The sequence below is a fragment of the Lampetra fluviatilis genome, chromosome 69 (assembly GCF_964198595.1).
Source record: "Lampetra fluviatilis chromosome 69, kcLamFluv1.1, whole genome shotgun sequence".
Taxonomy (NCBI): Eukaryota; Metazoa; Chordata; class Hyperoartia; order Petromyzontiformes; family Petromyzontidae; genus Lampetra; species Lampetra fluviatilis.
Window position 1 is genome coordinate 1,679,476 of NC_136343.1, and position 26,214 is coordinate 1,705,689.

Below are 26,214 nucleotides of genomic sequence, written 5' to 3' on the forward strand. Positions count from 1 at the left end.
ATCTGCAGTTTTAGATAGACGTTGAATATTTTCAAGTGAATTTTATGCTAAATTTAAGCTTACAACGCCTCCTTTTTAATACGTGTTTTCTCCTTACAACATCAGAGTGCAGCGCCACATTAAATACGCACTACAATGACAATAGTTTAAAGCGATTTGAAGCATGTTTTATTTTATAAATGGAAAGATGGTTTTGGGGTGGGGGGGCAGAGCTTTGTGACGTCATATTTGAGGGGGGGTCTGACTTTTTGTGACGCCGTGTGACGAGGGGGGGGGGGTCCAAAATCGTCCGAAATCGCGTGACGTCATTTATGGACGGCCCCTGAGTTGAGTTGCGATGACGTGAGGTGAGTTACAATGGGGTGAGGTGAGTTGAGGTGAGGTGAGTGAGGATGAGAATTTGAGATGTAGCAATCCGAGTCGTCTTTTTTAAGCCACCCCTTGAGCGGAGACGTCTGTACTCGCTCACGTCAACACATTCCAGGGCGCGCCTCGTGACACGCAAATCAAACTGAAAGACTTCCAACTTCCTTGTCACCTATTGACGTGGCTTGTTCCTTGTTTAGCGCCTCAGACGCAGCCAGCGACTGCCTGAGAAACAGACAGAGACTGCCTGAGCTACAGCCAGCGACAGCCTGAGCTACAGACATACTGTCTGAGCTACAGCCAGAGACTGCCTGAGTAAGTCAGAGACTGCCTGAGCTACAGCCAGATACTGCCTGAGTTAGAGACTGCCTGAGCTCCAGTCAGCGACTGCCTGAGCCCCAGCCAGAGACTGTCTGAGCTCCAGCCAGAGACTGCCTGAGCTACATCCAGTGACTGCCTGAGCTACATCCAGCGACTGAGCTACAGCCAGCGACTGCCTGAGCTACAGCGACTGCCTGAGCCACAGCCAGCGACTGCTTGAGCTACAGCCAGAGACTGCCTGAGCTACAGTCAGCAACTGTCTAAAGTTACAGCGAGAGACAGCCTGAGCTCCAGCCCGCGATTTTCTGAGCTACAGTCAGAGACTGCCTGAGCTACAGCCAGCGCCCGTCTCTGAGTGAAGCCACGGGGCCATGGCGAGTGCGGCTCCCAGCGGTAGCGAGGCCCCAGGGGAGTTGACCTGCCCCATCTGCCTGGACGCCTTCCGCTGCCCCTGCACGCTCAGCTGCGGCCACTCGTTCTGCCTCAAGTGCGTGGAGGACGCCTGGGATGCGGCAGAGTCCTTCTCCTGCCCGCAGTGCCGAGTGACCTTCCCTCAGAGGCCCACGCTGAACAAGAACTTCACACTCGCCAACCTGGTGGAGCAGCGCAGTGCCGCAGAGAATATAGCCACCGTGGTCTTGTGTGACTTCTGCAACGATGGCACGACTGCTGCCTCCAACACCTGCCTTAAGTGTGATATGTCCTACTGTGCGACTCATGTAAAGCCTCATCAGGAGAACCCGAAGTTAAGTAGCCACATTCTGGTGGATCCAGGTACGAATCCTGAAGAACGCAAATGCAAGACACACAGAAAGAAGATCAAGTTTTACTGCCGACAGGATAAGAGCTTGGTCTGCACAACCTGCACCATCGCAGGAGACCACAAGGGTCACGATGTGGCGACGCTGGAGGATGAGCACAAGACACGGGAGGTGAGACGGTCTGCGTGTGTGAGTGGGAGCCTCTCTTGCGTGAGGTCATCATTTCCAAGTACGAACTGAACAATAATATCCAGATAAATATGATATCATTCCTCTCTCAGCTTCCCATTGTTTCTTCAAATTTTAACAACCTTGATTTGATATAAAGTATGCTGAGGTTGTCATAGTGCAGAAATAATACTATTATTATCAATCCTGTCATATAACAAATGTATAAATGTGCTCTTAGTGTGTTTTCTAAAAAAATACTTTAATGCATACATTGTTTTCTCAAAATTATGTGAGTGCATAGACCGTGGTTTGTATACAAAAAGAGGTTTGTGGCAGAGAGAAGCATTCACTAAAATGCAAACGAAATGTAAAACGATTGGGACTGCGTGAGCTGCAGTGCATTGCTCAACGCTTGGTAGCCTCGTGCCGGTCTGTGCCAGTTTAGCGCCGCACTCTACAGCAGCTACCGGGTCACTGGACGTGGCCTTCCAAAAATGTCACGTGATTTTCACAGACCAAGTATTTTCTGAGCGTATTTATATTTTCATCAAGATGCTCTCTACGGAATGTCTCGGACACTCAGCGACATTGCAGCCCCTCCTTGTACCATGTAAAACTAAAATAAAACTACTTTATATTTTTCCAAGTGAAGCCCACTGAGCTATGAAGTTCTTTTTCAGAGGCAACCTGGCGAAAAATGACAGCTCAACGAAGTGGCTTATCAAGTCTAAATGTATGGCAGCTAAACACTCTAAACGCACCTTCCTAAACGTGGACACAAAAACGGAGGACCCAGAAAAAAATCCATGCGACCATAGAGAGCGACATGCAAACTGCATATATACAGGCATCAGGCATGGGTTCGAAACCACGACCTCCTGTATAGCAGACAAGGCAGATAACATCTCGTGACTCCGGTGCACTGTCCACCCACTACTCAGATAACCCCGCCCACTACTCCAGTAGCCCCGCCCACTGTTCAGCTAGCCCCACTCACTAATCAGGTAGCCCTACCCACTACTTATGTAGCCCCAACCACTACGCAGGTAGCCCAACCCACTAATCAGGTAGCCCCACCCACTACTCAGGTAGCCCCACCCACTACTCAGGTAGCCCCACCCACTACTCAGGTAGCTCCGCCCACTGCTCAGGTCGCTCCACTCACTGCTCAGGCGGCCCCATCCACTACTCAGGTAGCCCCACTCACTACTCAGGTAGCCCCACCCACTACTTAGATAGACCTGCACACGTTTGAGCTCGTGAAATCAGTTCGCTGCAGCCCTTGCTCCCCCAGCCTCCATTGCTGCACCGGGGCTACTGCCCACGTCACTGTGGAGGGGTTCACGTGGAGCGGGAGTGAGAGGGGACGCTCAGAGAGTGAGTGGAGTCTCCCCTGGTGACGTCTCTCACAGAAACAAGTGGGAGAGGAGACGCGGGCAGTGGAGGAGAAGAGGAGGGAGGCGGAGGAGTCCGTGAAGCAGATGGAGGCCGCTCGCAAGGACGTGCAGGTACCACGTCTGAGCCGAACTCTGTGACCCCGTGACTCCACTCTGAGTAGGGTTTGTGATGGAGGACAACTCCATTCATTCACGTGGACTTCCATTGGCTGTAAACACGTTGTGGGATTAAACACACAACGGTCAATGCGCCTCAATCATCAGGACGCGTAAAGAGGTGGTTCTCATCTCCACTGAGAAACGAAATCAGTGGTGGAAATTACACATTCCCATATCTCCAAACAACTTAACACTTCAACGAATGTTAACTGTATTGGTCAGATAAGGTGTATCACACACAGCCTGTTGTACACCATCTTACTGAAACCAATTGGGCTTTAGGGTGGCCAGGTGGCAGTATAGCAAGTGGTTTCATGATCCCCTCTCTCCATCCATACACATGTGGCTTTCTCTCACATTCAAAACATTCATTTAAAGAGGAATTGGCCTAACTTCCCATATGCTCTACTTGTTGAAGGCAAATTACAGATTTCTCTTCGCTTCATGTGAAGGTAAAAAAAGCATCGTCCTGATAGCCTTGCGCAATGGGAATGGCAAAAACGCTAAATGTACTCATAATGGTATTTGATGATTTCATTGCCTCACAGCCCCCACCAGCTATGGCGAATCGTCTTGTAGTGAAAATGCACAGTGGCGTGATCAGAGGCAGAGGAAGAAGGAGGCCTCATTGCTGCATACTCGTATCACTGTCTGGACACCTTAGAGTTGCACTCGGGTCACACCGACCTGAATGTCATTTCACAAAGGACCAGACATTTAATGAACAGAAGTGGCATTTGTTTCTCTTTGCAGGGATCCATGACAGATGAAAAGGCCTCAATCTCGGTCAGATTCACCCGCACGAGAGCAGCGTTGGATGCGGAGGAGAAGGCGGCTTTAGAGCAAGCGGAGCAGAAAGGGCGCGAGCTGCTGTCCGAGATCGAGAAGAAGATCGCTCACTACCAGCGCGAGATCAGCGAGCTCCAGGCAGCAGCCACTCGCCTGCAGGCCCTAGCGCAGGAGAGGGACTCGCTCGCGTTCCTGCAGGTGAGGAATGAGTCTCCAGTGTCGCAATTGGCACAGAGCCCTCTCGCCAGCAGCAGTAGAGGGAGGCTCCTGAATGAGAGTTCGCATCCACTGGGCTTGAGAACACAGCTCTACTCATGGACTCGCATCGCAGAGCTTCACCATTCTTTCCCGATGAAGCTGATTGTAATTATCAGCGAAACGTCGTACTACTCAAATTTTAAAATGCTGTTGATTCTCTCTACAGCACACCGGTGGGCTAAATAAGTGAATTATTTGTCCTTTGAAAAACGTGACACATTTTTTACTGTTTGGCCGTGTCGGGTGGTGGAGGGTTACGACACATTTATAAATAACGCGATCTGACCCAAAAACCTATATTATGAATAATCTATCCACTTATTGAGGGAGGCCTCCCCAAGCCGTTGCCACATCTCATGGTGCGGCGATGCAACAATCCACCAGCGCCTGCTCACGACCAGATTTCATCTCTGCTTGTTACTTTGTGTACCTCCACTTGGATGCGCTAACTTCATTGTTCGTATTAGTGATGCTCATATAAATATAGTCTCATACACTTATTAATGATATAATTGTGTCTTGAACATCACTTCTACAAGATTTGCACCATGTGCATTTGTAACACCAGCAATTACCAGTCCTAAGTTACTCTCAACACAAATCAATATCAACCGGTCTCACTCTGAAATATTTGCCCTGCAATTCAGTGTTGGTCCTCATGGGGGCGGCGAGATGTTAACTACCTCGCCTGGTATACCGGAGGTCGTGGATTTCATCCCCAACCTGACTTCCTTATATATTTAGAGATTTCATGTCTCCCTCCATGGTCACATGGATTTTTCTCCAGGTCCTCCAGTTTTTCACTCCACATTAGAGTATTGGGCTGCGTTAAATTTCCACGAGATGAACCACTTCGTTGAGCTATCATTTGTGGCCAGGTCGCTTCTGAAAAAGAGCTACATAGCTCAGTGAGCCTTACCTGGAAAAATAAAAATAATAGTTTTTAGTTGACTATCAAGCGGTTTCACTCTGAAACATTTTCCCCGTAAGTCAGTATTGTGATCATAGGGTCATAAGCCAAGACTCTGGGGTTTATATTCCACTGTGTTGCAGTAGAAACTCCACTGATCACAAGGGATTGGAGGTAGAGTCACAGTAACGCATCTCTCTCTCCCACAGGGGCACCTGGAGGAGACGCGCAGGTAAAAGACGACTTTCACTCACGACTCGACACATGACAACATGGGACTGAGTGTGGAGCGCAGACAGTGAGACATTGGCTGTGTGTGGGGATGCTGTGTGTGGTGATGCTGTGTGTGGGGATGCTGTGTGTGGTGATGCTGTGTGTGATGATGCTGTGTGATGGTGCTGTATGTGATGATGCTATGTGTGGTAATAGTAATGCTGTGTGGTGATGCTGTGTGGTGATGATGCTGTGTGTGGTAATAGTAATTCTGTGTGATGCTGTAATTGTGAGATGAGTGATGTTGCTTTGTTTGATGAGTGCCTGTGTGATGGAGCTGTAACGATCCCTCGCGTGAAGATGCTGTGAAGAGTGTCTGTGATGGAGCTGTGAGTGACAATGCTCTATGTGAAACAGTGGCCATGTCTGTTCTGCTTTCACAGGAGAGGGAGGGCTACAGCAGCTCCACCATCAGCTCCCACCCAGGAGGACATTGCTTCGCTTCAAGTCCTGGAGACACCTGCAGTCAAACTCGTGTGTGAGTTCTTCAGTGTGAATCATGTGTGATGGGGCCATCTTGACAATAAATGATCCCCGTGTGTGTGCACGAGGTCGACTTAGCCTCAAATAATTACCTGGAGTTTTATAAACATCACCACTAGGGAGACAAAGGCGGCCAGACATAGTGCTGGTCACCCACCCCCTCGTGTGTTGTGCCAGCCTTCAACGGTGCTGATTTGCCCCAACAGTCTGTAAAGGCTACACGGGGGATGTCTTTGTTTACATCCTGGAACCTGATGCGGTGTGTAAACAAAATCGCCACTAGCGAGACAAAGGTGGTCGACTTGGTGCTGGCCACCCACCTCGTGTGCCTTGCCGGCCTTCATGGAGAAACACGGACAGCACTTGTCCCAAAAGTCTGTGACGGCTACACAGGGGATCTCTGTCTTTGTCCAGTCCATTCCAGGACCCTACTGAACAGAGCCATGAGAATTGGTTGTTTACCCTTCTATCTGGCAACAAAACTGACACCTTTTTACAAGGAGTCATGTTTGTGTAGTGGTGGTGTTGACGTGCGCCGACTGTGACAGTGATGGATCACGGGGCGGCGCGGGGTGCGGGGTTGGGCACGCGTTGTGGGCGTGGTGTGGACGCGCGCGCCGGGAGTGACAGATGACGGGGCGGCGCGGCGTGGGTGGTGAGGCACGCTGAGATGTGGGAAAACAGGATCGTAGCCAGCGCCCAGTGATTGGTCGAATAGGATGGGTGCTCGCAGCGACGTCCGCAGGTGGGGTATAAAGGGGGACGCGCGAGAGCACTCGGGGAGGAGTTACCCAGTTGAAGACCAGAAGACGGAGTTGAAGACCTAGTGCCCCGAGACCCCTAGTCCCGCCGTCCTTGTAGGGACCGGGGCCCTGTGTGGCTCGGAGGCGAGACTGTGGGACCCGGGGTCCGACGCCCACGTGGGTCGGGCTGGGGACCCACAGTCAAGACGGACACCCCGGGCAGGGAGTGTCCAGAGTAGCTCAGTGGGCGTTAGTCGCCAGGGTAGCTAAGTGGGTGTTGGTCACCCGAGTAGCTCAGTGGGCGTTAGTCGCCAGGGTAGCTAAGTGGGTGTTGGTCACCCGAGTAGCTCAGTGGGCGTTAGTCGCCGAGTAGCTAAGTGGGTGTTGGTCACCCGAGTAGCTCAGTGGGCGTTAGTCGCCGAGTAGCTAAGTGGGTGTTGGTCACCCGAGTAGCTCAGTGGGCGTTAGTCGCCAGGGTAGCTAAGTGGGTGTTGGTCACCCGAGTAGCTCAGTGGGCGTTAGTCGCCAGGGTAGCTAAGTGGGTGTTGGTCACCCGAGTAGCTCAGTGGGCGTTAGTCGCCAGGGTAGCTAAGTGGGTGTTGGTCACCCGAGTAGCTCAGTGGGCGTTAGTCGCCAGGGTAGCTAAGTGGGTGTTTGTCTCCCGAGATACTAAGTGGGTGTTAGTCACCTGTGAACGAGTTTGGTAAAATAAAGAGTGTGCTACCCGTGAAGTCGTCTCCCGCCGAGTTACTACATTACATTTGCATAGACCGCAATACCTGCAGTCATACATACAAACAAAAGACATAACTCTGATAATGTGCACTGTCCTTGAAGTTGATTGGTCCACACCCGAGACAGCTTTCCTTAGAGCCTAGTCTCACATGGGTTGGACCAGATGACGCCATAATGCAAGCAGCCTGAGGACGGCTGCTTGCGTTGTGGCCGAAACGTCGTGAGAATTATTTTATTATTTTTTATTTTTATTATTTTATTACTTCCCTTCTACGTGACTTTACCGAAAGAACCAAGAAGATGAATACCTGAGTTTGATTACACGCCATGGCTAACATCAGTGGCAGGTGATATCTGATCCAGTCCTGGGTCTCTGCTAGGCAGTTTCAACCTCAAATTAGTTTCTAATGCTGGTAATGGTCATATTGATAGTGATAGTGGTCGTTATGAGGATGGTGGTAATGATGCTGATGTTAGTGATGTGAGTGATCGGAATGGTGATAGCAATAGTGATGGTGTTGGTCGTGGTGATGTCAGTAACAGTCGAGGTGATGGTAATTATGGTGACATTGGTGATAATATAAGTGGTCATGGATGTGATGGTTTCGCTGATGGCGCTGATGGTAGTAGGGATGATGATATTGGTTATGGTTGTCATGGTAGTGATGGTGGTGATGATGGTTTTGCTGGTCGTTGTGATGGTTATAATGATGCTGGTCGTGTTGGTGATTTTGGTGATAGTGATGAAGATGGTGGTGATGGGGATAGTTGTGATGGTAGTGATGGTGATGTTTATGTTGCTGTCATCGATGATATTGATGGCGAGGATGCTTGTTCATGTGTATGTTTGTGATGCTATTTTTGATGGTAAAGATGATGGTTGGTGATGGTAACGTTGATGGTGGTGATGGTGGATGATGGTGATGACGGTGTTCTGTAGTGATGTTGTCATCGCTGTTCTCACAGACGGACTCTCACCGACTCTGAAAACAAACTCAGCTAAAAACAAACACCAGATCTCCTCGGGTGCCAGGACGATGATGCTGACCGGTGCCTCCCAGGGTCGCCCCGATCACCCACAGCGGTTTTATGGCCGTGCACAAGGCCTGGGCCACCCATTGGACAAATGGTGATGATGCTGTGTGTGGTGATGCTGTGTGTGGTGATGCTGTGTGTGGTGAGGCTGTGTGTGGTGATGCTGTGTGTGGTGATGCTGTGTGTGGTGAAGCTGTGTGATGATGATGTGTGTGGTGATGCTGTGTGTGGTGATGCTGTGTGTGGTGAAGCTGTGTGTGGTGATGCTGTGTGTGGTGATGCTGTGTGTGTTGATGCTGTGTGTGATGATGCTGTGTGTGATGGTGCTGTGTGTGGTGATGCTGTGTGTGGTGGTGCTGTGTGTGGTGGTGCTGTGTGTGGTGATGTTGTGTGTGGTGATGCTGTGTGTGGTGATGCTGTGTGTGGTGATGCTGTGTGTGGTGATGCTGTGTGTGATGATGCTGTGTGATGAGGTTGTGTGTGGTGATAGTAATGCTGTGTGCTGATGCTGTGTGCTGATGATGCTGTGTGCTGTGTGGTTTTGCTGTCTGTGGTGATGCTGTATGTGGTAATGATAACTCTGTGTGATGCTGTAATTGTGAGATAAGTGATGATGCTTTGTTTGATCAGTGCCTGTGTTATGGATCTGTGACGACCCCACGCGTGATAATGATGTAATGAGTGTCTATGTGATGGAGCTGTGATGATCCTGTGAGTGACGATGCTTTGCGTGAGACAGGTGCCATGTCTGCTCTGCTTTCACAGGGCAGGGTGGGCTACAGCAGCTCCACCACGCCAAGAGGACATTGCCTCGCTTCCAATCCTGGAGACATCTGCAGTCAATCTCCTGTGTAAGTTATTCAGTGTGAATCATGGGTGATGGGGCCATCTTGACAGTAAAATGTGTGTGCACGAGGTCGACTCAGCCTCAAATAAAACCTGGTGTTTTATAGACATCACCATTAGGGAGACAAAGGCGGCCAGGCGTAGTGCTGGCCATCCACCCTCTCGTGTGTTGTGCCAGCCTTCAACGTTGCTGATTTTCCCTAACAGTCTGTAAAGGCTACACGGGGGATGTCTTTGTTTACATCCTGGAAACTGTTGCGGTGTGTAAACAAAATCTCCACTTAGGAGACAAAGGTGGTCGGGCTTGGTGCTGGCCATTCACCTCGTGTGCCATGCCAGCCTTCATAGACGCTCACGGACAGCACTTGTCCCATTCCAGGACAGGGGTAATTGTGATGTTGAGATGGAGTGTGTGTCTGTGAATGTGTCTGTGCATTTATGTGTAGTAGGTTCAATGAGACGTGGACGACGTAGTCGGAGGCACACTTATTTATTATAACGTTTCACTCAGCACAGGCAAATGTATACACACTCGAAGGGGTAACGGCCACCTCACCCGTCTAACAGGGAGACCCCACTGTCTCAGACCTGGCTAGCCTACTCCCAGGTCCTCCACTCGAGAGCTAGGGGAGGCAAGCTGATCCAGCTCTGGCCAAGCTAGGATCACGGCACCCTTAGTCACCAGACCGGCTCTTACAAGAGCATCGGCTCTGGGCTCTCGGGGCCACGCCACTGGCTTGCCCTGGTCAGTCCTTATAAGGACGGCGATCCAGGGGAGTCCCAGGGCCTATCTAGCTGGTCTTCACTCTTCACTGGTTTAAGCTAAACACTGAACCCCGAGCCCACCGGCTCACTGCCTTATATAGCAACTCCCCCCCGAGGGGTGGGGCCGTGGGGGATCACAGCGCCGTTACAGCCCCCCAGGGCTAACCGATGCGGACGTGGATGTAAGCATCCTTCCGCGTGCGGGCATAACCACCCCTGGTGTGTTTGTTCGCCCTCCCGTCCCGTAACACCCCTACATCACCCCCCCCCCCCTGTACAGCCCGCAGCCGTCCCGGCTGCAACAAAATTCACAATAAAGATGCATCCCCCCCAAAACCGTGTGTGCCTCGCGTGAATAACAACACCAAGAACAAGAACAACAGTAACAACATCAACAATACCGAAGAAAAAAAAACCCGACGTACCCCCCAATAAATACCCCATCCCGTAAGAAACCAACATATGTACAATTACAAGTTTCCCCACCCCGAATGGATCACCCCCCCCCCCCTCCCGCGACCCCAGCAAGGGTGGCACGAGAGGCCAACCTCACAAAAGTCTGCACGTTTTGGCGCACGTTCTTGCAGCGGGACCGTCACAAGGGGCAGCCCCGGCTGGTCCAGCGGTGGGTGTCAATAGTTTGGGTGCGAGAGTGTCTGGCTTCGCGGACGAGCGACCCCCAACCCCTCCGGGAGGGGTTGGCAGTCGCGAGCACGTCAATCCCGGTGCACCTGGAAGCGGAAGAGTCAGTGGCAAGTCAGGCGAATGCAGCGAAGTCGGACTCCGGAAGTCGGTGGACCCCTCACATGTTCGGCCATGTGTGTGTGGAGTAGGAACATGGGGCGCAACGAACGGTTTCAACCGCGAGGGGTGCACGAACCACCGACGCTTCCCCCACCGAATACGTACACATTGTGGCCGCAAGACCTGCACCACTTCCACGGGCCCCCGCCACGGCCGCAACAGCTTGGACGAGGTTGCCAGCGGAACTTGGGGACAGTGCAACCATGTCTTGTCACCCGGTTTCCACTGGAGCACATGTACCTGGCCCAGCTTGAGCCTTTCATTCGCCTTCTGGCGGAGGTCTGAATTTTGGATGGCCGCCTCCCGCGCCTCTGTCAATTTAGAGATGTTGAATTTGACATGGTCGGCCAATTTGGATTTAGCATGCGGCGTGGAGATCCGCAGCTGAGTCGCGACAGGCGGTTCAGCCTCACAACCGTACATTAAGATGAAGGGCGAAAATCCGGTCGCCGCATGAGGAGCCATTCTGTAGGCTGCCAAAACCACCGGGATATGAAGATCCCAGTCGGTCTGGGATTCAGACACCTGGTGAGACAGCATGGACGTGATAGTCCGATGCAGACGCTCCACCATCCCGTCAGTTTGCGGATGATATGGGGAGGTACGGATTTTCTTCGTACCCAGGAGCTCGCACACCTCGTGGAGAAGTTTGCCCGAGAAATTTCTCCCCTGGTTGGTCAGCAGCCGCTCCGGAGTACCTTTGTCGAGGACGTAGCCCTGGAAAAGGCCTCCGCGATGGCTGCTGCTGACTGGTTGGCGAGGGGCCAGGCCATAGGCCATCGCGTAAAATATTCCACCCCAGTCAATAGGTATTTATTTCCCCTAGGTGTAGTGGGGAATGGACCCAGAATATCAAGCACGACGAGTTCGTTAACCCGGGAAACCTTAATAGACTGCAGTGGTGGGTTGGACCCCCTTGCCGGTGGCTTCCGTTGCGCGCACTGAGTACAAGCCCCTAAAAGATCATCTACGTCCCTTGCCATGCCCAGCCAAGAAAAATCCAGCTGGAGCATGGCAAGGGTTTTGTGAGTCCCCAGGTGCAGGAGTCGCTCGTGAGCAGCCCATACCACCCTACCCCTCAGTGTGGAAGGCACCACCAGCCGGTGGTGGCGGGATCTCCCATCCCAATGCATCAAGAGACCCTGGAACAACTCCCACGAGTCGACATTTTCCGCACCCTGAACAGATCCCCCGATGCGACGGCGCAACGCAAGGAGGGAGGTGTCCTCCATTTGGAGGCGCCCCCACTCTGTAACAGACAATCCCAGCAAGGAATCCCTCCCTTCTTACTCAATAGGACCCGCAATTGAAGGTGCATCAGCGGCGGCCACATGGATCGAATCAGAGATTCCATTCGGAGGTCTGCAACGCCCCAAACCCAGGAGGCAAGCGCAATCGGAGGTGGGCGGCAAACGCGAAAGAGCGTCTGCGTTCGTGTGGCGAACGCCCTTACAATATGTAGTCTCGAAATAGAAATATTGGAGAATCTCCAACCATCGGGACAATTGTCCCGATGGCTTTTGAACCCGCAAGGCGTACTGTAACGCCGCATGATCTGTACAGATGGTGAAATGGCGACCGTACAGATATGGGCGATATTGCTGAATTAAGTAAACGATTGCCAATAGATCCCGACAGGTGACACAGTACCTCTGCTCCGCCGGAGACAAAATCCGACTGCCGTATGCCACAACATGCTCTACGCCCCCAACAACCTGGGAAAGCACGCCCCAAATGCCCGTGTTGCTTGCGTCCGTATCGAGCAAGAAGGGTTTCTAAAAGTCGGGATAACTTAATGGCGGAGCTCCCACTAAGGCGTCCTGGAGGGAGCAAAAAGCAGCCTCCTCCTCCTGGCCCCAGTGAAACTTGACCCCCTTTGATGTCAAGGTTTGTAAGGGCTTAGCGATTGTCGTGAAATCGGTGACAAACCGTCGGTAATACGACGCGAATCCAATGAAACTCCTGACCTCCCCCACCGAGGTGGGAGTCTGCCAGGAGCTGACACATTGCGTTTTGGCAGGATCCGTGGAAATACCTGTCCGTCCGACAATGTGGCCCAAATACCGCACCGATTCGTGGAGCAAATGACATTTTTGCGGCTTGAATTTCAAATTAGCAGCACGCATTTTGAGAAAAACAGCCCGCAACCTCTGGAGGTGTTCGTCAAATGTTTTACTAAAGACAATAATATCGTCTAAGTAAATCAGACAAGAATCCCATTGCAACCCAGCCAGAACCAATTCCATTAAGCGCTGGAAAGTTGCCGGCGCTGAGTGGAGCCCCATCGGCAAGCAGTTAAATTGGAATAGGCCGTGTGGCGTAACGAAAAACCGTTTTTGGTTTAGATTCCTCATCCAGAGGGAGCTGCCAGAACCCTGACAGTAAATCCAACGTGGAGAAGAACCGCGCCCCCGCCAGGGCGTCAAGCGATTCATCCATCTGAGGGAGCGGATATGCATTCTTCACCTGAGGACGGCTGAAACGTCGTGAGAATTCTTTCATTATGTTTTATTTTTATTATTTTATTACTTCCCTTCTACGTGACTTTACCGAAAGAACCAAGAAGATGAATACCTGAGTTTGATTACACGCCATGGCTAACATCAGTGGCAGGTGATATCTGATCCAGTCCTGGGTCTCTGCTAGGCAGTTTCAACCTCAAATTAGTTTCTGATGCTGGTAATGGTCATATTGATAGTGATAGTGGTCGTTATGAGGATGTTGGTAATGATGCTGATGTTAGTGATGTGAGTGATCGGAATGGTGATAGCAATAGTGATGGTGTTGGTCGTGGTGATGTCAGTAACAGTCGAGGTGATGGTAATTATGGTGACATTGGTGATAATATAAGTGGTCATGGATGTGATGGTTTCGCTGATGGCGATGATGGTAGTAGGGATGATGATATTGGTTATGGTTGTCATGGTAGTGATGGTGGTGATGATGGTTTTGCTGGTCGTTGTGATGGTTATAATGATGCTGGTCGTGTTGGTGATTTTGGTGATAGTGATGAAGATGGTGGTGATGGGGATAGTTGTGATGGTAGTGATGGTGATGTTTATGTTGCTGTCATCGATGATATTGATGGCGAGGATGCTTGTTCATGTGTATGTTTGTGATGCTATTTTTGATGGTAAAGATGATGGTTGGTGATGGTAACGTTGATGGTGGTGATGGTGGATAATGGTGATGACGGTGTTCTGTAGTGATGTTGTCATCGCTGTTCTCACAGACGGACTCTCACCGACTCTGAAAACAAACTCAGCTAAAAACAAACACCAGATCTCCTCGGGTGTCAGGACGATGACGCTGACCGGTGCCTCCCAGGGTCGCCCCGATCACCCACAGCGGTTTTATGGCCGTGCACAAGGCCTGGGCCACCCATTGGACAAATGGTGATGATGCTGTGTGTGGTGATGCTGTGTGTGGTGATGCTATGTGTGGTGATGCTGTGTGTGGTGAAGCTGTGTGTGGTGATGCTGTGTGTGGTGAGGCTGTGTGTGGTGATGCTGTGTGTGGTGAGGCTGTGTGTGGTGATGCTGTGTGTGGTGAAGCTGTGTGATGATGATGTGTGTGGTGATGCTGTGTGTGGTGATGCTGTGTGTGGTGAAGCTGTGTGTGGTGATGCTGTGTGTGGTGATGCTGGGTTTGGTGAAGCTGTGTGATAATGCTGTGTGTGGTGATGCTGTGTGTGGTGGTGCTGTGTGTGGTGAAGCTGGATGTGGTGATGCTGTGTGTGGTGATGCTGTGTGTGGTGAAGCTGTGTGTGGTGATGCTGTGTGTGGTGATGCTGTGTGTGGTGGTGCTGTGTGTGGTGAAGCTGTGTGTGGTGATGCTGTGTGTGTTGATGCTGTGTGTGGTGATGTTGTGTGTGGTGATGCTGTGTGTGGTGATGCTGTGTGTGGTGATGCTGTGTGTGGTGATGCTGTGTGTGGTGAAGCTGTGTGTGGTGATGCTGTGTGTGGTGATGCTGTGTGTGGTGATGCTGTGTGTGGTGAAGCTGTGTGTGGTGATGCTGTGTGTGGTGATGCTGTGTGTGGTGATGCTGTGTGGTGATGCTGTGTGTGGTGATGCTGTGTGTGGTGATGCTGTGTGGTGCTGCTGTGTGGTGATGCTGTGTGTGGTGAAGCTGTGTGTGGTGAAGCTGTGTGTGGTGAGGCTGTGTGTGGTGATGCTGTGTGTGGTGATGCTGTGTGTGGTGATGCTGTGTGTGGTGATGCTGTGTGTGGTGAAGCTGTGTGGTAATGCTGTGTGTGGTGATGCTGTGCGTGGTGATGCTGTGCGTGGTGATGCTGTGTGTGGTGAAGCTGTGTGGTGATGCTGTGTGTAATGGTGTTGTGTGTGGTGATGCTGTGTGTGGTGATGCTGTGTGTGGTGATGCTGTGTGTGGTGATGCTGTGTGTGGTGATGCTGTGTGTGGTGAAGCTGTGTGTGGTGATGCTGTGTGTGGTGATGCTGTGTGTGGTGAAGCTGTGTGTGGTGATGCTGTGTGTGGTGATGCTGTGTGTGGTGGTGCTGTGTGTGCTGATGCTGTTTGTGCTGATGCTGTGTGTGGTGATGCTGTGTGTGGTGAAGCTGTGTGTGGTTATGCTGTGTGTGGTGATGCTGTGTGTGGTGATGCTGTGTGTGGTGAAGCTGTGTGTGGTGAGGCTGTGTGTGGTGAGGCTATGTGTGGTGATGCTGTGTGTGGTGAAGCTGTATGTGGTGATGCTGTGTGTGGTGATGCTGTGTGTGGTGAAGCTGTGTGTGGTGATGCTGTGTGTGGTGATGCTGTGTGTGGTGGTGCTGTGTGTGGTGAAGCTGTGTGTGGTGATGCTGTGTGTGCTGATGCTGTGTGTGATGGTGCTGTGTGTGCTGATGCTGTGTGTGATGGTGCTGTGTGTGATGGTGCTGTGTGTGGTGATGCTGTGTGTGGTGATGCTGTGTGTGGTGATGCTGTGTGTGGTGATGCTGTGTGTGGTGATGCTGTGTGTGGTGAAGCTGTGTGTGGTGATGCTGTGTGTGGTGATGCTGTGTGGTGATGCTGTGTCTGTTGATGCTGTTTGTGATGATGCTGTGTGTGATGGTGCTGTGTGTGGTGATGCTGTGTGTGGTGGTGCTGTGTGTGGTGGTGCTGTGTGTGGTGATGTTGTGTGTGGTGATGCTGTGTGTGGTGATGCTGTGTGTGGTGATGCTGTGTGTGGTGATGCTGTGTGTGGTGATGCTGTATGTGATGATGCTGTGTGATGAGGTTGTGTGTGGTGAAGCTGTGTGGTGAAGCTCTGTGTGGTGATAGTAATGCTGTGTGCTGATGATGCTGTGTGCTGTGTGGTTTTGCTGTCTGTGGTGATGCTGTATGTGGTAATGATAACTCTGTGTGATCCTGTAATTGTGAGATAAGTGATGATGCTTTGTTTGATCAGTGCCTGTGTTATGGATCTGTGACGACCCCACGCGTGATAATGATGTAATGAGTGTCTATGTGATGGAGCTGTGATGATCCTGTGAGTGACGATCCTTTGCGTGAGACAGGTGCCATGTCTGCTCTGCTTTCACAGGGCAGGGTGGGCTACAGCAGCTCCACCGCGCCAACAGGACATTGCCTCGCTTCCAATCGTGGCGACATCTGAAGTCAGTTTCTACTGTAAGTTATTCAGTGTGAATCATGGGTGATGGGGCCATCTTGACAGTAAAATGTGTGTGCACGAGGTCGACTCAGCCTCAAATAATTACCTGGTGTTTTATAGACATCACCATTAGGGAGACAAAGGCGGCCAGGCGTAGTGCTGGCCATCCACCCCCTCGTGTGTTGTGCCAGCCTTCAACGTTGCTGATTTTCCCTAACAGTCTGTAAAGGCTACAAGGGGGATGTCTTTGTTTACATTCTGGAAACTGATGGGGTGTGTAAACAAAATCGCCACTAGGAAGACAAAGGTGGTCGGGCTTGGTGCTGGCCATTCACCTCGTGTGCCATGCCAGCCTTCATAGACGCTCACGGACAGCACTTGTCCCATTCCAGGACAAGGGTAATTGTGATGTTGAGATGGAGTGTGTGTCTGTGAATGTGTCTGTGCATTTATGTGTAGTAGGTTCAATGAGACGTGGACGACGTAGTCGGAGGCACACTTATTTATTATAACGTTTCACTCAGCACAGGCAAATGTATACACACTCGAAGGGGTAACGGCCACCTCACCCGTCTAACAGGGAGACCCCACTGTCTCAGACCTGGCTAGCCTACTCCCAGGTCCTCCACTCGAGAGCTAGGGGAGGCAAGCTGATCCAGCTCTGGCCAAGCTAGGATCACGGCACCCTTAGTCACCAGACCGGCTCTTACAAGAGCATCGGCTCTGGGCTCTCGGGGCCACGCCACTGGCTTGCCCTGGTCAGTCCTTATAAGGACGGCGATCCAGGGGAGTCCCAGGGCCTATCTAGCCGGTCTTCACTCTTCACTGGTTTAAGCTAAACACTGAACCCCGAGCCCACCGGCTCACTGCCTTATATAGCAACTCCCCCCCGAGGGGTGGGGCCGTGGGGGATCACAGCGCCGTTACAGCCCCCCAGGGCTAACCGATGCGGACGTGGATGTAAGCATCCTTCCGCGTGCGGGCAAAACCACCCCTGGTGTGTTTGTTCGCCCTCCCGTAACACCCCTACATCACCCCCCCCCCCTGTACAGCCCGCAGCCGTCCTGGCTGCAACAAAATTCACAATAAAGATGCATCCCCCCCAAAACCGTGTGTGCCTCGCGTGAATAACAACAACAAGAACAAGAACAACAGTAACAACATCAACAATACCGAAGAAAAAAAAACCCGACGTACCCCCCAATAAATACCCCATCCCGTAAGAAACCAACATATGTACAATTACAAGTTTCCCCACCCCGAATGGATCACCCCCCCCCCCCTCCCGCGACCCCAGCAAGGGTGGCACGAGAGGCCGACCTCACAAAAGTCTGCACGTTTTGGCGCACGTTCTTGCAGCGGGACCGTCACAAGGGGCAGCCCTGGCTGGTCCAGCAGTGGGTGTCAATAGTTTGGGTGCGAGAGTGTCTGGCTTCGCGGACGAGCGACCCCCAACCCCTCCGGGAGGGGTTGGCAGTCGCGAGCACGTCATTCCCGGTGCACCTGGAAGCGGAAGAGTCAGTGGCAAGTCAGGCGAATGCAGCGAAGTCGGACTCCGGAAGTCGGTGGACCCCTCACATGTTCGGCCATGTGTGTGTGGAGTAGGAACATGGGGCGCAACGAACGGTTTCAACCACGAGGGGTGCACAAACCACCGACGCTTCCCCCACCGAATACGTACACATTGTGGCCGCAAGACCTGCACCACTTCCACGGGCCCCCGCCACGGCCGCAACAGCTTGGACGAGGTTGCCAGCGGAACTTGGGGACAGTGCAACCATGTCTTGTCACCCGGTTTCCACTGGAGCACATGTACCTGGCCCAGCTTGAGCCTTTCATTCGCCTTCTGGCGGAGGTCTGAATTTTGGATGGCCGCCTCCCGCGCCTCTGTCAATTTAGAGATGTTGAATTTGACATGGTCGACCAATTTGGATTTAGCATGCGGCGTGGAGATCCGCAGCTGAGTCGCGACAGGCGGTTCAGCCTCACGACTGTACATTAAGAAGAAGGGCAAAAATCCGGTCGCCGCATGAGGAGCCATTCTGTAGGCTGCCAATACCACCGGGATATGAAGATCCCAGTCGGTCTGGGATTCAGACACCTGGTGAGACAGCATGGACGTGATAGTCCGATGCAGACGCTCCACCATCCCGTCAGTTTGCGGATGATATGGGGAGGTACGGATTTTCTTCGTACCCAGGAGCTCGCACACCTCGTGGAGAAGTTTGCCCGAGAAATTTCTCCCCTGGTCGGTCAGCAGCCGCTCCGGAGTACCTTTGTCGAGGACGTAGCCCTTGGAAAGGCCTCCGCGATGGCTGCTGCTGACTGGTTGGCGAGGGGCCAGGCCATAGGCCATCGCGTAAAATATTCCACCCCAGTCAATAGGTATTTATTTCCCCTAGGTGTAGTGGGGAATGGACCCAAAATATCAAGCACGACGAGTTCGTTAACCCGGGAAACCTTAATAGACTGCAGTGGTGGGTTGGACCCCCTTGCCGGTGGCTTCCGTTGCGCGCACTGAGTACAAGCCCCTAAAAGATCATCTACGTCCCTTGCCATGCCCAGCCAAGAAAAATCCAGCTGGAGCATGGCAAGGGTTTTGTGAGTCCCCAGGTGCAGGAGTCGCTCGTGAGCAGCCCATACCACCCTACCCCTCAGTGTGGAAGGCACCACCAGCCGGTGGTGGCGGGATCTCCTGTCCCAATGCATCAAGAGACCCTGGAACAACTCCCACGAGTCGACATTTTCCGCAGCCTGAACAGATCCCCCGATGCGACAGCGCAACGCAAGGAGGGAGGTGTCCTCCATTTGGAGGCGCCCCCACTCTGCAACAGACAATCCCAGCAAGGAATCCCTCCCTTCTTACTCAATAGGACCCGCAATTGAAGGCGCATCAGCGGCGGCCACATGGATCGAATCAGAGATTCCATTCGGAGGTCTGCAACGCCCCAAACCCAGGAGGCAAGCGCAATCGGAGGTGGGCGGCAAACGCGACAGAGCGTCTGCGTTCGTGTGGCGAACGCCCTTACAATATGTAGTCTCGAAATCGAAATCTTGGAGAATCTCCAACCATCGCAACAATTGTCCCGATGGCTTTTGAACCCGCAAGGCGTACTGTAACGCCGCATGATCTGTACAGATGGTGAAATGGCGACCGTACAGATATGGGCGATATTGCTGAATTAAGTAAACGATTGCCAATAGTTCCCGACAGGTGACACAGTACCTCTGCTCCGCCGGAGACAAAATCCGACTGCCGTATGCCACAACATGCTCTGCGCCCCCAACAACCTGGGAAAGCACGCCCCAAATGCCCGTGTTGCTTGCGTCCGTATCGAGCAAGAAGGGTTTCTAAAAGTCGGGATAACTTAATGGCGGAGCCCCCACTAAGGCGTCCTGGAGGGAGCAAAAAGCAGCCTCCTCCTCCTGGCCCCAGTGAAACTTGACCCCCTTTGATGTCAAGGTATGTAAGGGCTTAGCGATTGTCGTGAAATCGGCGACAAACCGTCGGTTATACGACGCGAATCCAATGAAACTCCTGACCTCCCCCACCGAGGTGGGAGTCGGCCAGGAGCTGACACATTGCGTTTTGGCAGGATCCGTGGAAATACTTGTCCGTCCGACAATGTGGCCCAAATACCGCACCGATTCGTGGAGCAAATTACATTTTTGTGGCTTGAATTTCAAATTAGCAGCACGCATTTTGAGAAAAACAGCCCGCAACCTCTGGAGGTGTTCGTCGAATGTTTTACCAAAGACAATGATATCGTCTAAGTAAATCAGACAAGAATCCCATTGCAACCCAGCCAGAACCAATTCCATTAAGCGCTGGAAAGTTGCCGGCGCTGAGTGGAGCCCCATCGGCAAGCAGTTAAATTGGAATAGGCCGTGTGGCATACGGAAAACCGTTTTTGGTTTAGATTCCTCATCCAGAGGGAGCTGCCAGAACCCTGACAGTAAATCCAACGTGGAGAAGAACCGCGCCCCCGCCAGGGCGTCAAGCGATTCATCCATCTGAGGGAGCGGATATGCATCGGCTATGGAGATCTTGTTTAGCCGACGAAAATCGACACAAAACCGCAAGGAGCCATCGTGTTTTTTTACTAACACGATGGGTGCACCCCAAGGGCTGGTAGAAGGGGATATGATGTCCGCAGCTAGCATGTCGTCTACGGCCGATTTGACATGATACTTTTCGGTGGGACTCAACCGAAAAGGATTTTGGCGGATTGGCGTGCTATCACCTGTGTCAATATGGTGTCGCAGCAGTTTAGTACAGCCAATATCCTATTTGTGTCGACTAAAAACATGGGAAAAATCGCGCAGATGGATTCGTAGTTTATCACACTGTGAGTCGGACAGGTCCGATGATCCCGCACAAAGCGCATCCAGCCACCCCTCATCACGGTCCGAATGCGGTTGCGATGAAGGAGGGGTGCTCACATGTCCAATAACCGGTTTCTCACAAGGTACTGGCGTTGCGTGCGCAAGCACGGTCCCTTGAGGAACCACAGCCGTTCGCAACCCAACATTTAGGACCGCGATAAAGGGGTCCCGGTCCCCTTTTACAATGGTCTGGGCCGCTATCAAATCAGGTCCATTGACTCCAGCCCTAGACGGTCCCAACAGACCACCCCGATCCCCAATCCCCTTAGCGAATGGTCGACGCAGCCTAAGAGGCACGAGCATCTGAGCCCCCAGCAGTACATGTACCGTTCTCGTAACGAGCGCTTGTACCGTCGCAAATGCCGTACAGACAGTAGCGGGGGAGGACAGGAAGATCATACGTCGGCCCAACGGGAGTTCGATGCAACATTGGTCGATCAATATTCGAATAGGCATTTTGGCCAAAAAGTCCATCCCCAACAGGCACGGAACTGCCAGAGAGGAGGAGACCAACACCAGCCTAGATAATTTGATGTCACCAATACAAATTTACGCGTGGATCTGTCCGATAATGCCCAGCGAGCCCCCGTTGGCAGCATAACACGGAACATCAACGGGGAGCAGAGGACGGCTTTGAACTGGGAGAATGTTGTAAATCAAATCGGACACAATTGTCACCGATGCTCCCATATCAACTAAGACCCGCACCTCAACCCCATCAATATGGCCCACAACAACCGACGACCCCGCTGACGCGGCAACAACGTGGTGGGCCTCCCCATCGCGGCACATTTCGACGCAATGACAGCCGATTTCCGAACCCCGTTCATTGCAGCGCGTGAGTGTGTCACAGGTGTGTGCGTAGGCCAAACATGTGGGGTGCCACGACTTGCCGGAGTTCGCTGCGGAGCCTTGGGTAGAGGAGCGTCGTCTGGCCGAGGCGTTGCACCGCGCTGTCGAGGAGCCCGGCATCCAGAAGCCACATGGCCCCGGAGGCCATAGTTGTAGCACCGCGTGAGCGCCCCAGTCGGCTTGTGTTGATCCTGGTGGCCCGGCCCGTCCCGAGCTCGTCGGTCCCTGGATCTCCATTCCGTCGGGCGACCCACAGCACAGACCTCTTCCGATGGGAGGGTGTTTGCAGCCACGGTATGCCTGGCCACCGCCTTGCTGGCCTTGCGACGTTGGGACAACAAGTTTGCGTGGATGTGCCGTGTGGCCCGCAGGGAACACATCTCCTTGTCGTCTTGTGGCAAGACGACGATGTCCAAATTGTCCGCCAACAGCAATATCTTCTCAGCCACCATAGCGTCCACCCCTTCCTCATCCATCTGCAGGAAAGCCGTCTTTGCCAAGGCCAGGAGAGCCGTGCGGTATGCCAGGGGCGATTCCTTAGCGCCCCACTGACGGTCGTAGAACAGCTGTCTGCAGTCGGAAGATGGTCCGTAGACTGCAGACAGGAGTCGAAGCGCCACCTGCAGCGTGGCGCATGCCGATCTCGGCGCCGTAGTGAGGGTGACGAGGGAATCGTTGTCCAGCATGGCCGGCAGCGCGCGTAGCGCCTCGTCGTCCGTCTATCGCAACATTTCTTGGTGGGTGAGGAACCGTCTTTGGAACGCTCCCCAGTTGCCGTCTTCCGCCACAAACTCTTTGAGGACCGGCAATCGCTGCTGGAATGAGGACTCCTCAGCCGTAGATCGCCAACCGCCGTTCCCGCCATTCTGTACAGTTTCGGCGGGAACGGCGGACGTCATCAGCGGTCGCACTGCTGGTGACGCGCTGTCCGCTGATTGGCGTTCGCCGCCGTCGGCCGCTGTCGATGACATGGCGGTTTCTGGTCGGCGACTGTCGGTCACATGATGTGCCCGGGCCCCGCCCTCAGCACCCACTGTACTGATGGCGGCAAATTCAACCTCCAGCCCCATTGAAATGGCGGGAACTGGCATTGCGTGTCACCTGACGTCGCCCCGTGCTGGTCCTCCAACCCCCAGGCGAGTGATTTCCTCCAACGTGGCGGCTGCCGCGTAGAGTAGCTCCGCCAGGCGGGAGTGAGCCACCCACAGCCCGTCAGCCGACGGCCCCCACCCGTCTGGCTGCTGCGGTATCGGTGGACTCGGCCCCAGGTGCACGGACTCGCCCACGGCGAGTTGAGGCTCTGAGTCGGCCGAGGTGTCATCCTCCCCAGGTTCCCTGGTATGAGCCGTCCGTCTTGTGTCCATCTCTAGAAGACCACTTCTGACTCCAGTTGTAGTGGGTTCAATGAGACGTGGACAACGTAGTCGGAGGCACACTTATTTATTATAACGTTTCACTCAGCACAGGCCAATGTATACACACTCGAAGAGGTAACGGCCCCTTCACCCGTCTAACAGGGAGACCCCACTGTCTCTAACCCGGCTAGACTACTCCCAGGTCCTCCACTCGAGAGCTAGGGGAGGCTAGCTGATCCAGCTCTGGCCAAGCTGGGATCACGGCACCCTTAGTCACCAGACCGGCTCTTACAAGAGCATTGGCTCTGGGCTCTCGGGGCCACGCCACTGGCTTGCCCTGGTCGGTCCTTATAAGGACGGCGATCCAGGGGAGTCCCAGGGCCTATCTAGCAGGTCTTCACTCTTCACTGGTTTAAGCTAAAGACTGAACCCCGAGCCCACCGGCTCACTGCCTTATATAGCAACTCCCCCCCGAGGGGTGGGGCCGTGGGGGATCACAGCGCTGTTACAGCCCCCCAGGGCTAATCGATGCGGACGTGGATGTAAGCATCCTTCCGTGTGCGGGCATAACCACCCCTGGTGTGTTTGCTCGCCCTCCCGTAACACCCCTACATATGCATGGGAGAAGCGGTGGCATAGTGGTTAGCACACTGCACTATGAACCCATTTACCTGGGTGTGAGTACCCGCCATGGCTAACATCAGTGGCAGGTGATATCTGATCCAGTCCTGGCCTGTGCTAGGCAGTTTCAACCTCATTAGTTCCTGATGTTAGTATTGGTTATAATGATGGTGATAGTGGTCGTGATGAGGATGGTTGTAATGATGCTTTTAGTGATGTGAGTGATGGGAATGGTGATAGCATTGGTGATGGTGTTGGTCGTGATGTCAGTGATGGTTGTGATGATAATGATGGTGACATTGGTTATAATGTAGGTGGTAATGGTTGTGATGGTTTTGCTGATGGTCGTAGTGATATTAGTTATGGTGGTTATGGTAGTGATGGTGGTGATAATGGTTTTGATGGTCGTTGTGATTGTTATAATGCTGGTCGCGTTGGTGATGGTGATGAAGATGTTAGAGATGGTGGTGATGGGGATAGTGGTGATTGTCAAGGTGATGGTAGTGATGGTGGTGGTGATTATTTGTGATTATGGTTGTGATGTTGTTGATGGCAATAGTGATGTTGTTGATATTCATAGTGTTGATGATGGTGGTGATGGTGATGTTCATGTTGTTGTCTACTATGATATTGATGGCAAGGATGCATTGTTATGGTGATGTTTGTGATGTTATTGTTGATGGTGAAGATGATGGTTGGTGATGATAATGTTGATGGTGGTGATGGTGGATGATGGTGATGACGGTGTTCTGTAGTGATGTTGTCATCGCTGTTGTCCCAGACGGATGCTCACCGACTCTGGAAACAAACTCAGCTCATAACCAACTCCTGATCTCCACGGATCTCAGGACGATGACGCTGACCGGTGCCTCCCAGGGTCGCCCCGATCACCCACACCGGTTTGATGGCTGTACACAAGCCCTGTGCTGTGAGAGCTTCTCGTCAGGCCAACACTACTGGGCGGTGGACGTGGGGGACGCGCGATGCTGTGGTGTTGGAGTCGCGTACGGGATGATCCCACGGAAAGGACGTGGTGGTGCTGCATATTGGCTGGGAGGTAACGCCTTTTCCTGGTGTTTAGAGAAACGTGACGACAACTTCTCAGTGGTTCATAATGGAGTGAAGACTGCACTGCGGGTGAGGGAGGCCCCCTCCCCCCGCAGTATCGGGCTTCACCTGTACTGGGAGTGGGGGCTCCTGCTGTTTTACCGCGCCGACTCCATGGAGGAGATCCACCGGGTTCAGCATAAATTCTCAGAGCCTCTCTACCCTGGGATGTGGGTGCAGAATTGTAATGAACCATTGAAGATCGTGGATCTGCTTCCTGAGGATGAGGAGATATAGAAACCCAAGAAACCGAGACAGGAACCCAAGAAACAAAGGAGAGGGGGGATGTTGAGGAGAGGGTGAAGTGAGGGTGAGGGGAAGGTGGAACGGAAGGTGAGGGAAGGTCACGGGTTAGCGTGGAGGGTGATGGTGAGGGTAAAGGGTGAGGGGAGGGTGAGGAGAGGAGAGGATGTGAAGGAGGGGGTATAGAGAGTGTGAGGGGTCTTGCATATGTCGGGTTATGAAATTTTGAAAAAAAATAATTAAAATTAAATGAAGATTTGAATAATTATGCTAATTTACGTACTTATATGCATAAATTATGATAATCATGGGATAATCGTATTGATTAATGCGAATGCTTGAGATTATGTTAATGTGGGCAGTTATGATAATTAGGCTTAGCTTCGCTGCCCAGTGTCGTATTTATCAATTGGGATAAAGCAATTATTCTTGCTTAAACATTTAATGATTATCTCTTAGTGTGCTTATGTTATGTTAGGTCTCCAAATGCATATCTCAACGCAGGATACAGTTCTTATAAATAAGAGTTATGCATGGACTTGGAAAGAAACATTCAACACTTCTGTGTTAAGCAATTTTTATTCTGAACAAAAATATGACACTCTAATATGCGAACTCTCATGCTCGGAATTATCCACGGTACCATCGGGGAGATTTATCTCAGTGAGCAGCACATTTAACCATCAATGCTTTTTTTCTTTTTCAACCGCACATATCATTAATTCCACTGCGTAACGATCATATCCGGCGACAGGTAGAGTCTTAAAACAGGCATGCAACGATAGTCGTACGAAAGGCAATAAGCAAATTATTATATCCCGAAGGCAAAAGCATACGTCAATAGATTCGTCGGCAAGATTAAATTTTTAACGAAATGTTTTGGAACAATGGTGTGCGAGGGCGTGCATGTGTTCTTTATGGGAGAGCGTATGTCTGGCTCAGCGTTAATTGATTCTTAAGCGAGATTCTATGACAAAGGAACAGGTTTGACACGATATTCTCTCTCTGTAAACGTGTAGATTCGTGATGAGGATTTCAAGAGTTTAGTTTGCATCGACAAATCTATTGGTCGTATATGCGATTACAAAAAAAACGAAATAAAAGAAAACGACTAATGCACTTATAACCGATGTATTCTAATCACGCTATGAGTCGCGATGCCTTCACGGCCAACTGATGATTCATACTTTTATAATTAGTCTTCTTATGATTGGCTAGGGTTGATTCC

General features: G+C 52.1%; 1 protein-coding gene and 1 pseudogene across 1 annotated transcript; both read left to right on the plus strand.

Moving 5' to 3' along the window:
- Nucleotides 1–26,214, plus strand: part of LOC144952664 (E3 ubiquitin-protein ligase TRIM62-like) — a 262,485-nt pseudogene that overhangs the window by 197,218 nt on the left and 39,053 nt on the right.
- Nucleotides 1,059–24,980, plus strand: LOC144952667 (E3 ubiquitin/ISG15 ligase TRIM25-like). Its single transcript, XM_078883141.1, has 6 exons — nt 1,059–1,619; nt 3,032–3,127; nt 3,929–4,162; nt 5,342–5,364; nt 5,789–5,883; nt 24,418–24,980. The coding sequence occupies exons 1-6, from the start codon at nt 1,059–1,061 to the stop codon at nt 24,978–24,980; spliced, it is 1,572 nt and encodes a 523-aa protein (XP_078739267.1).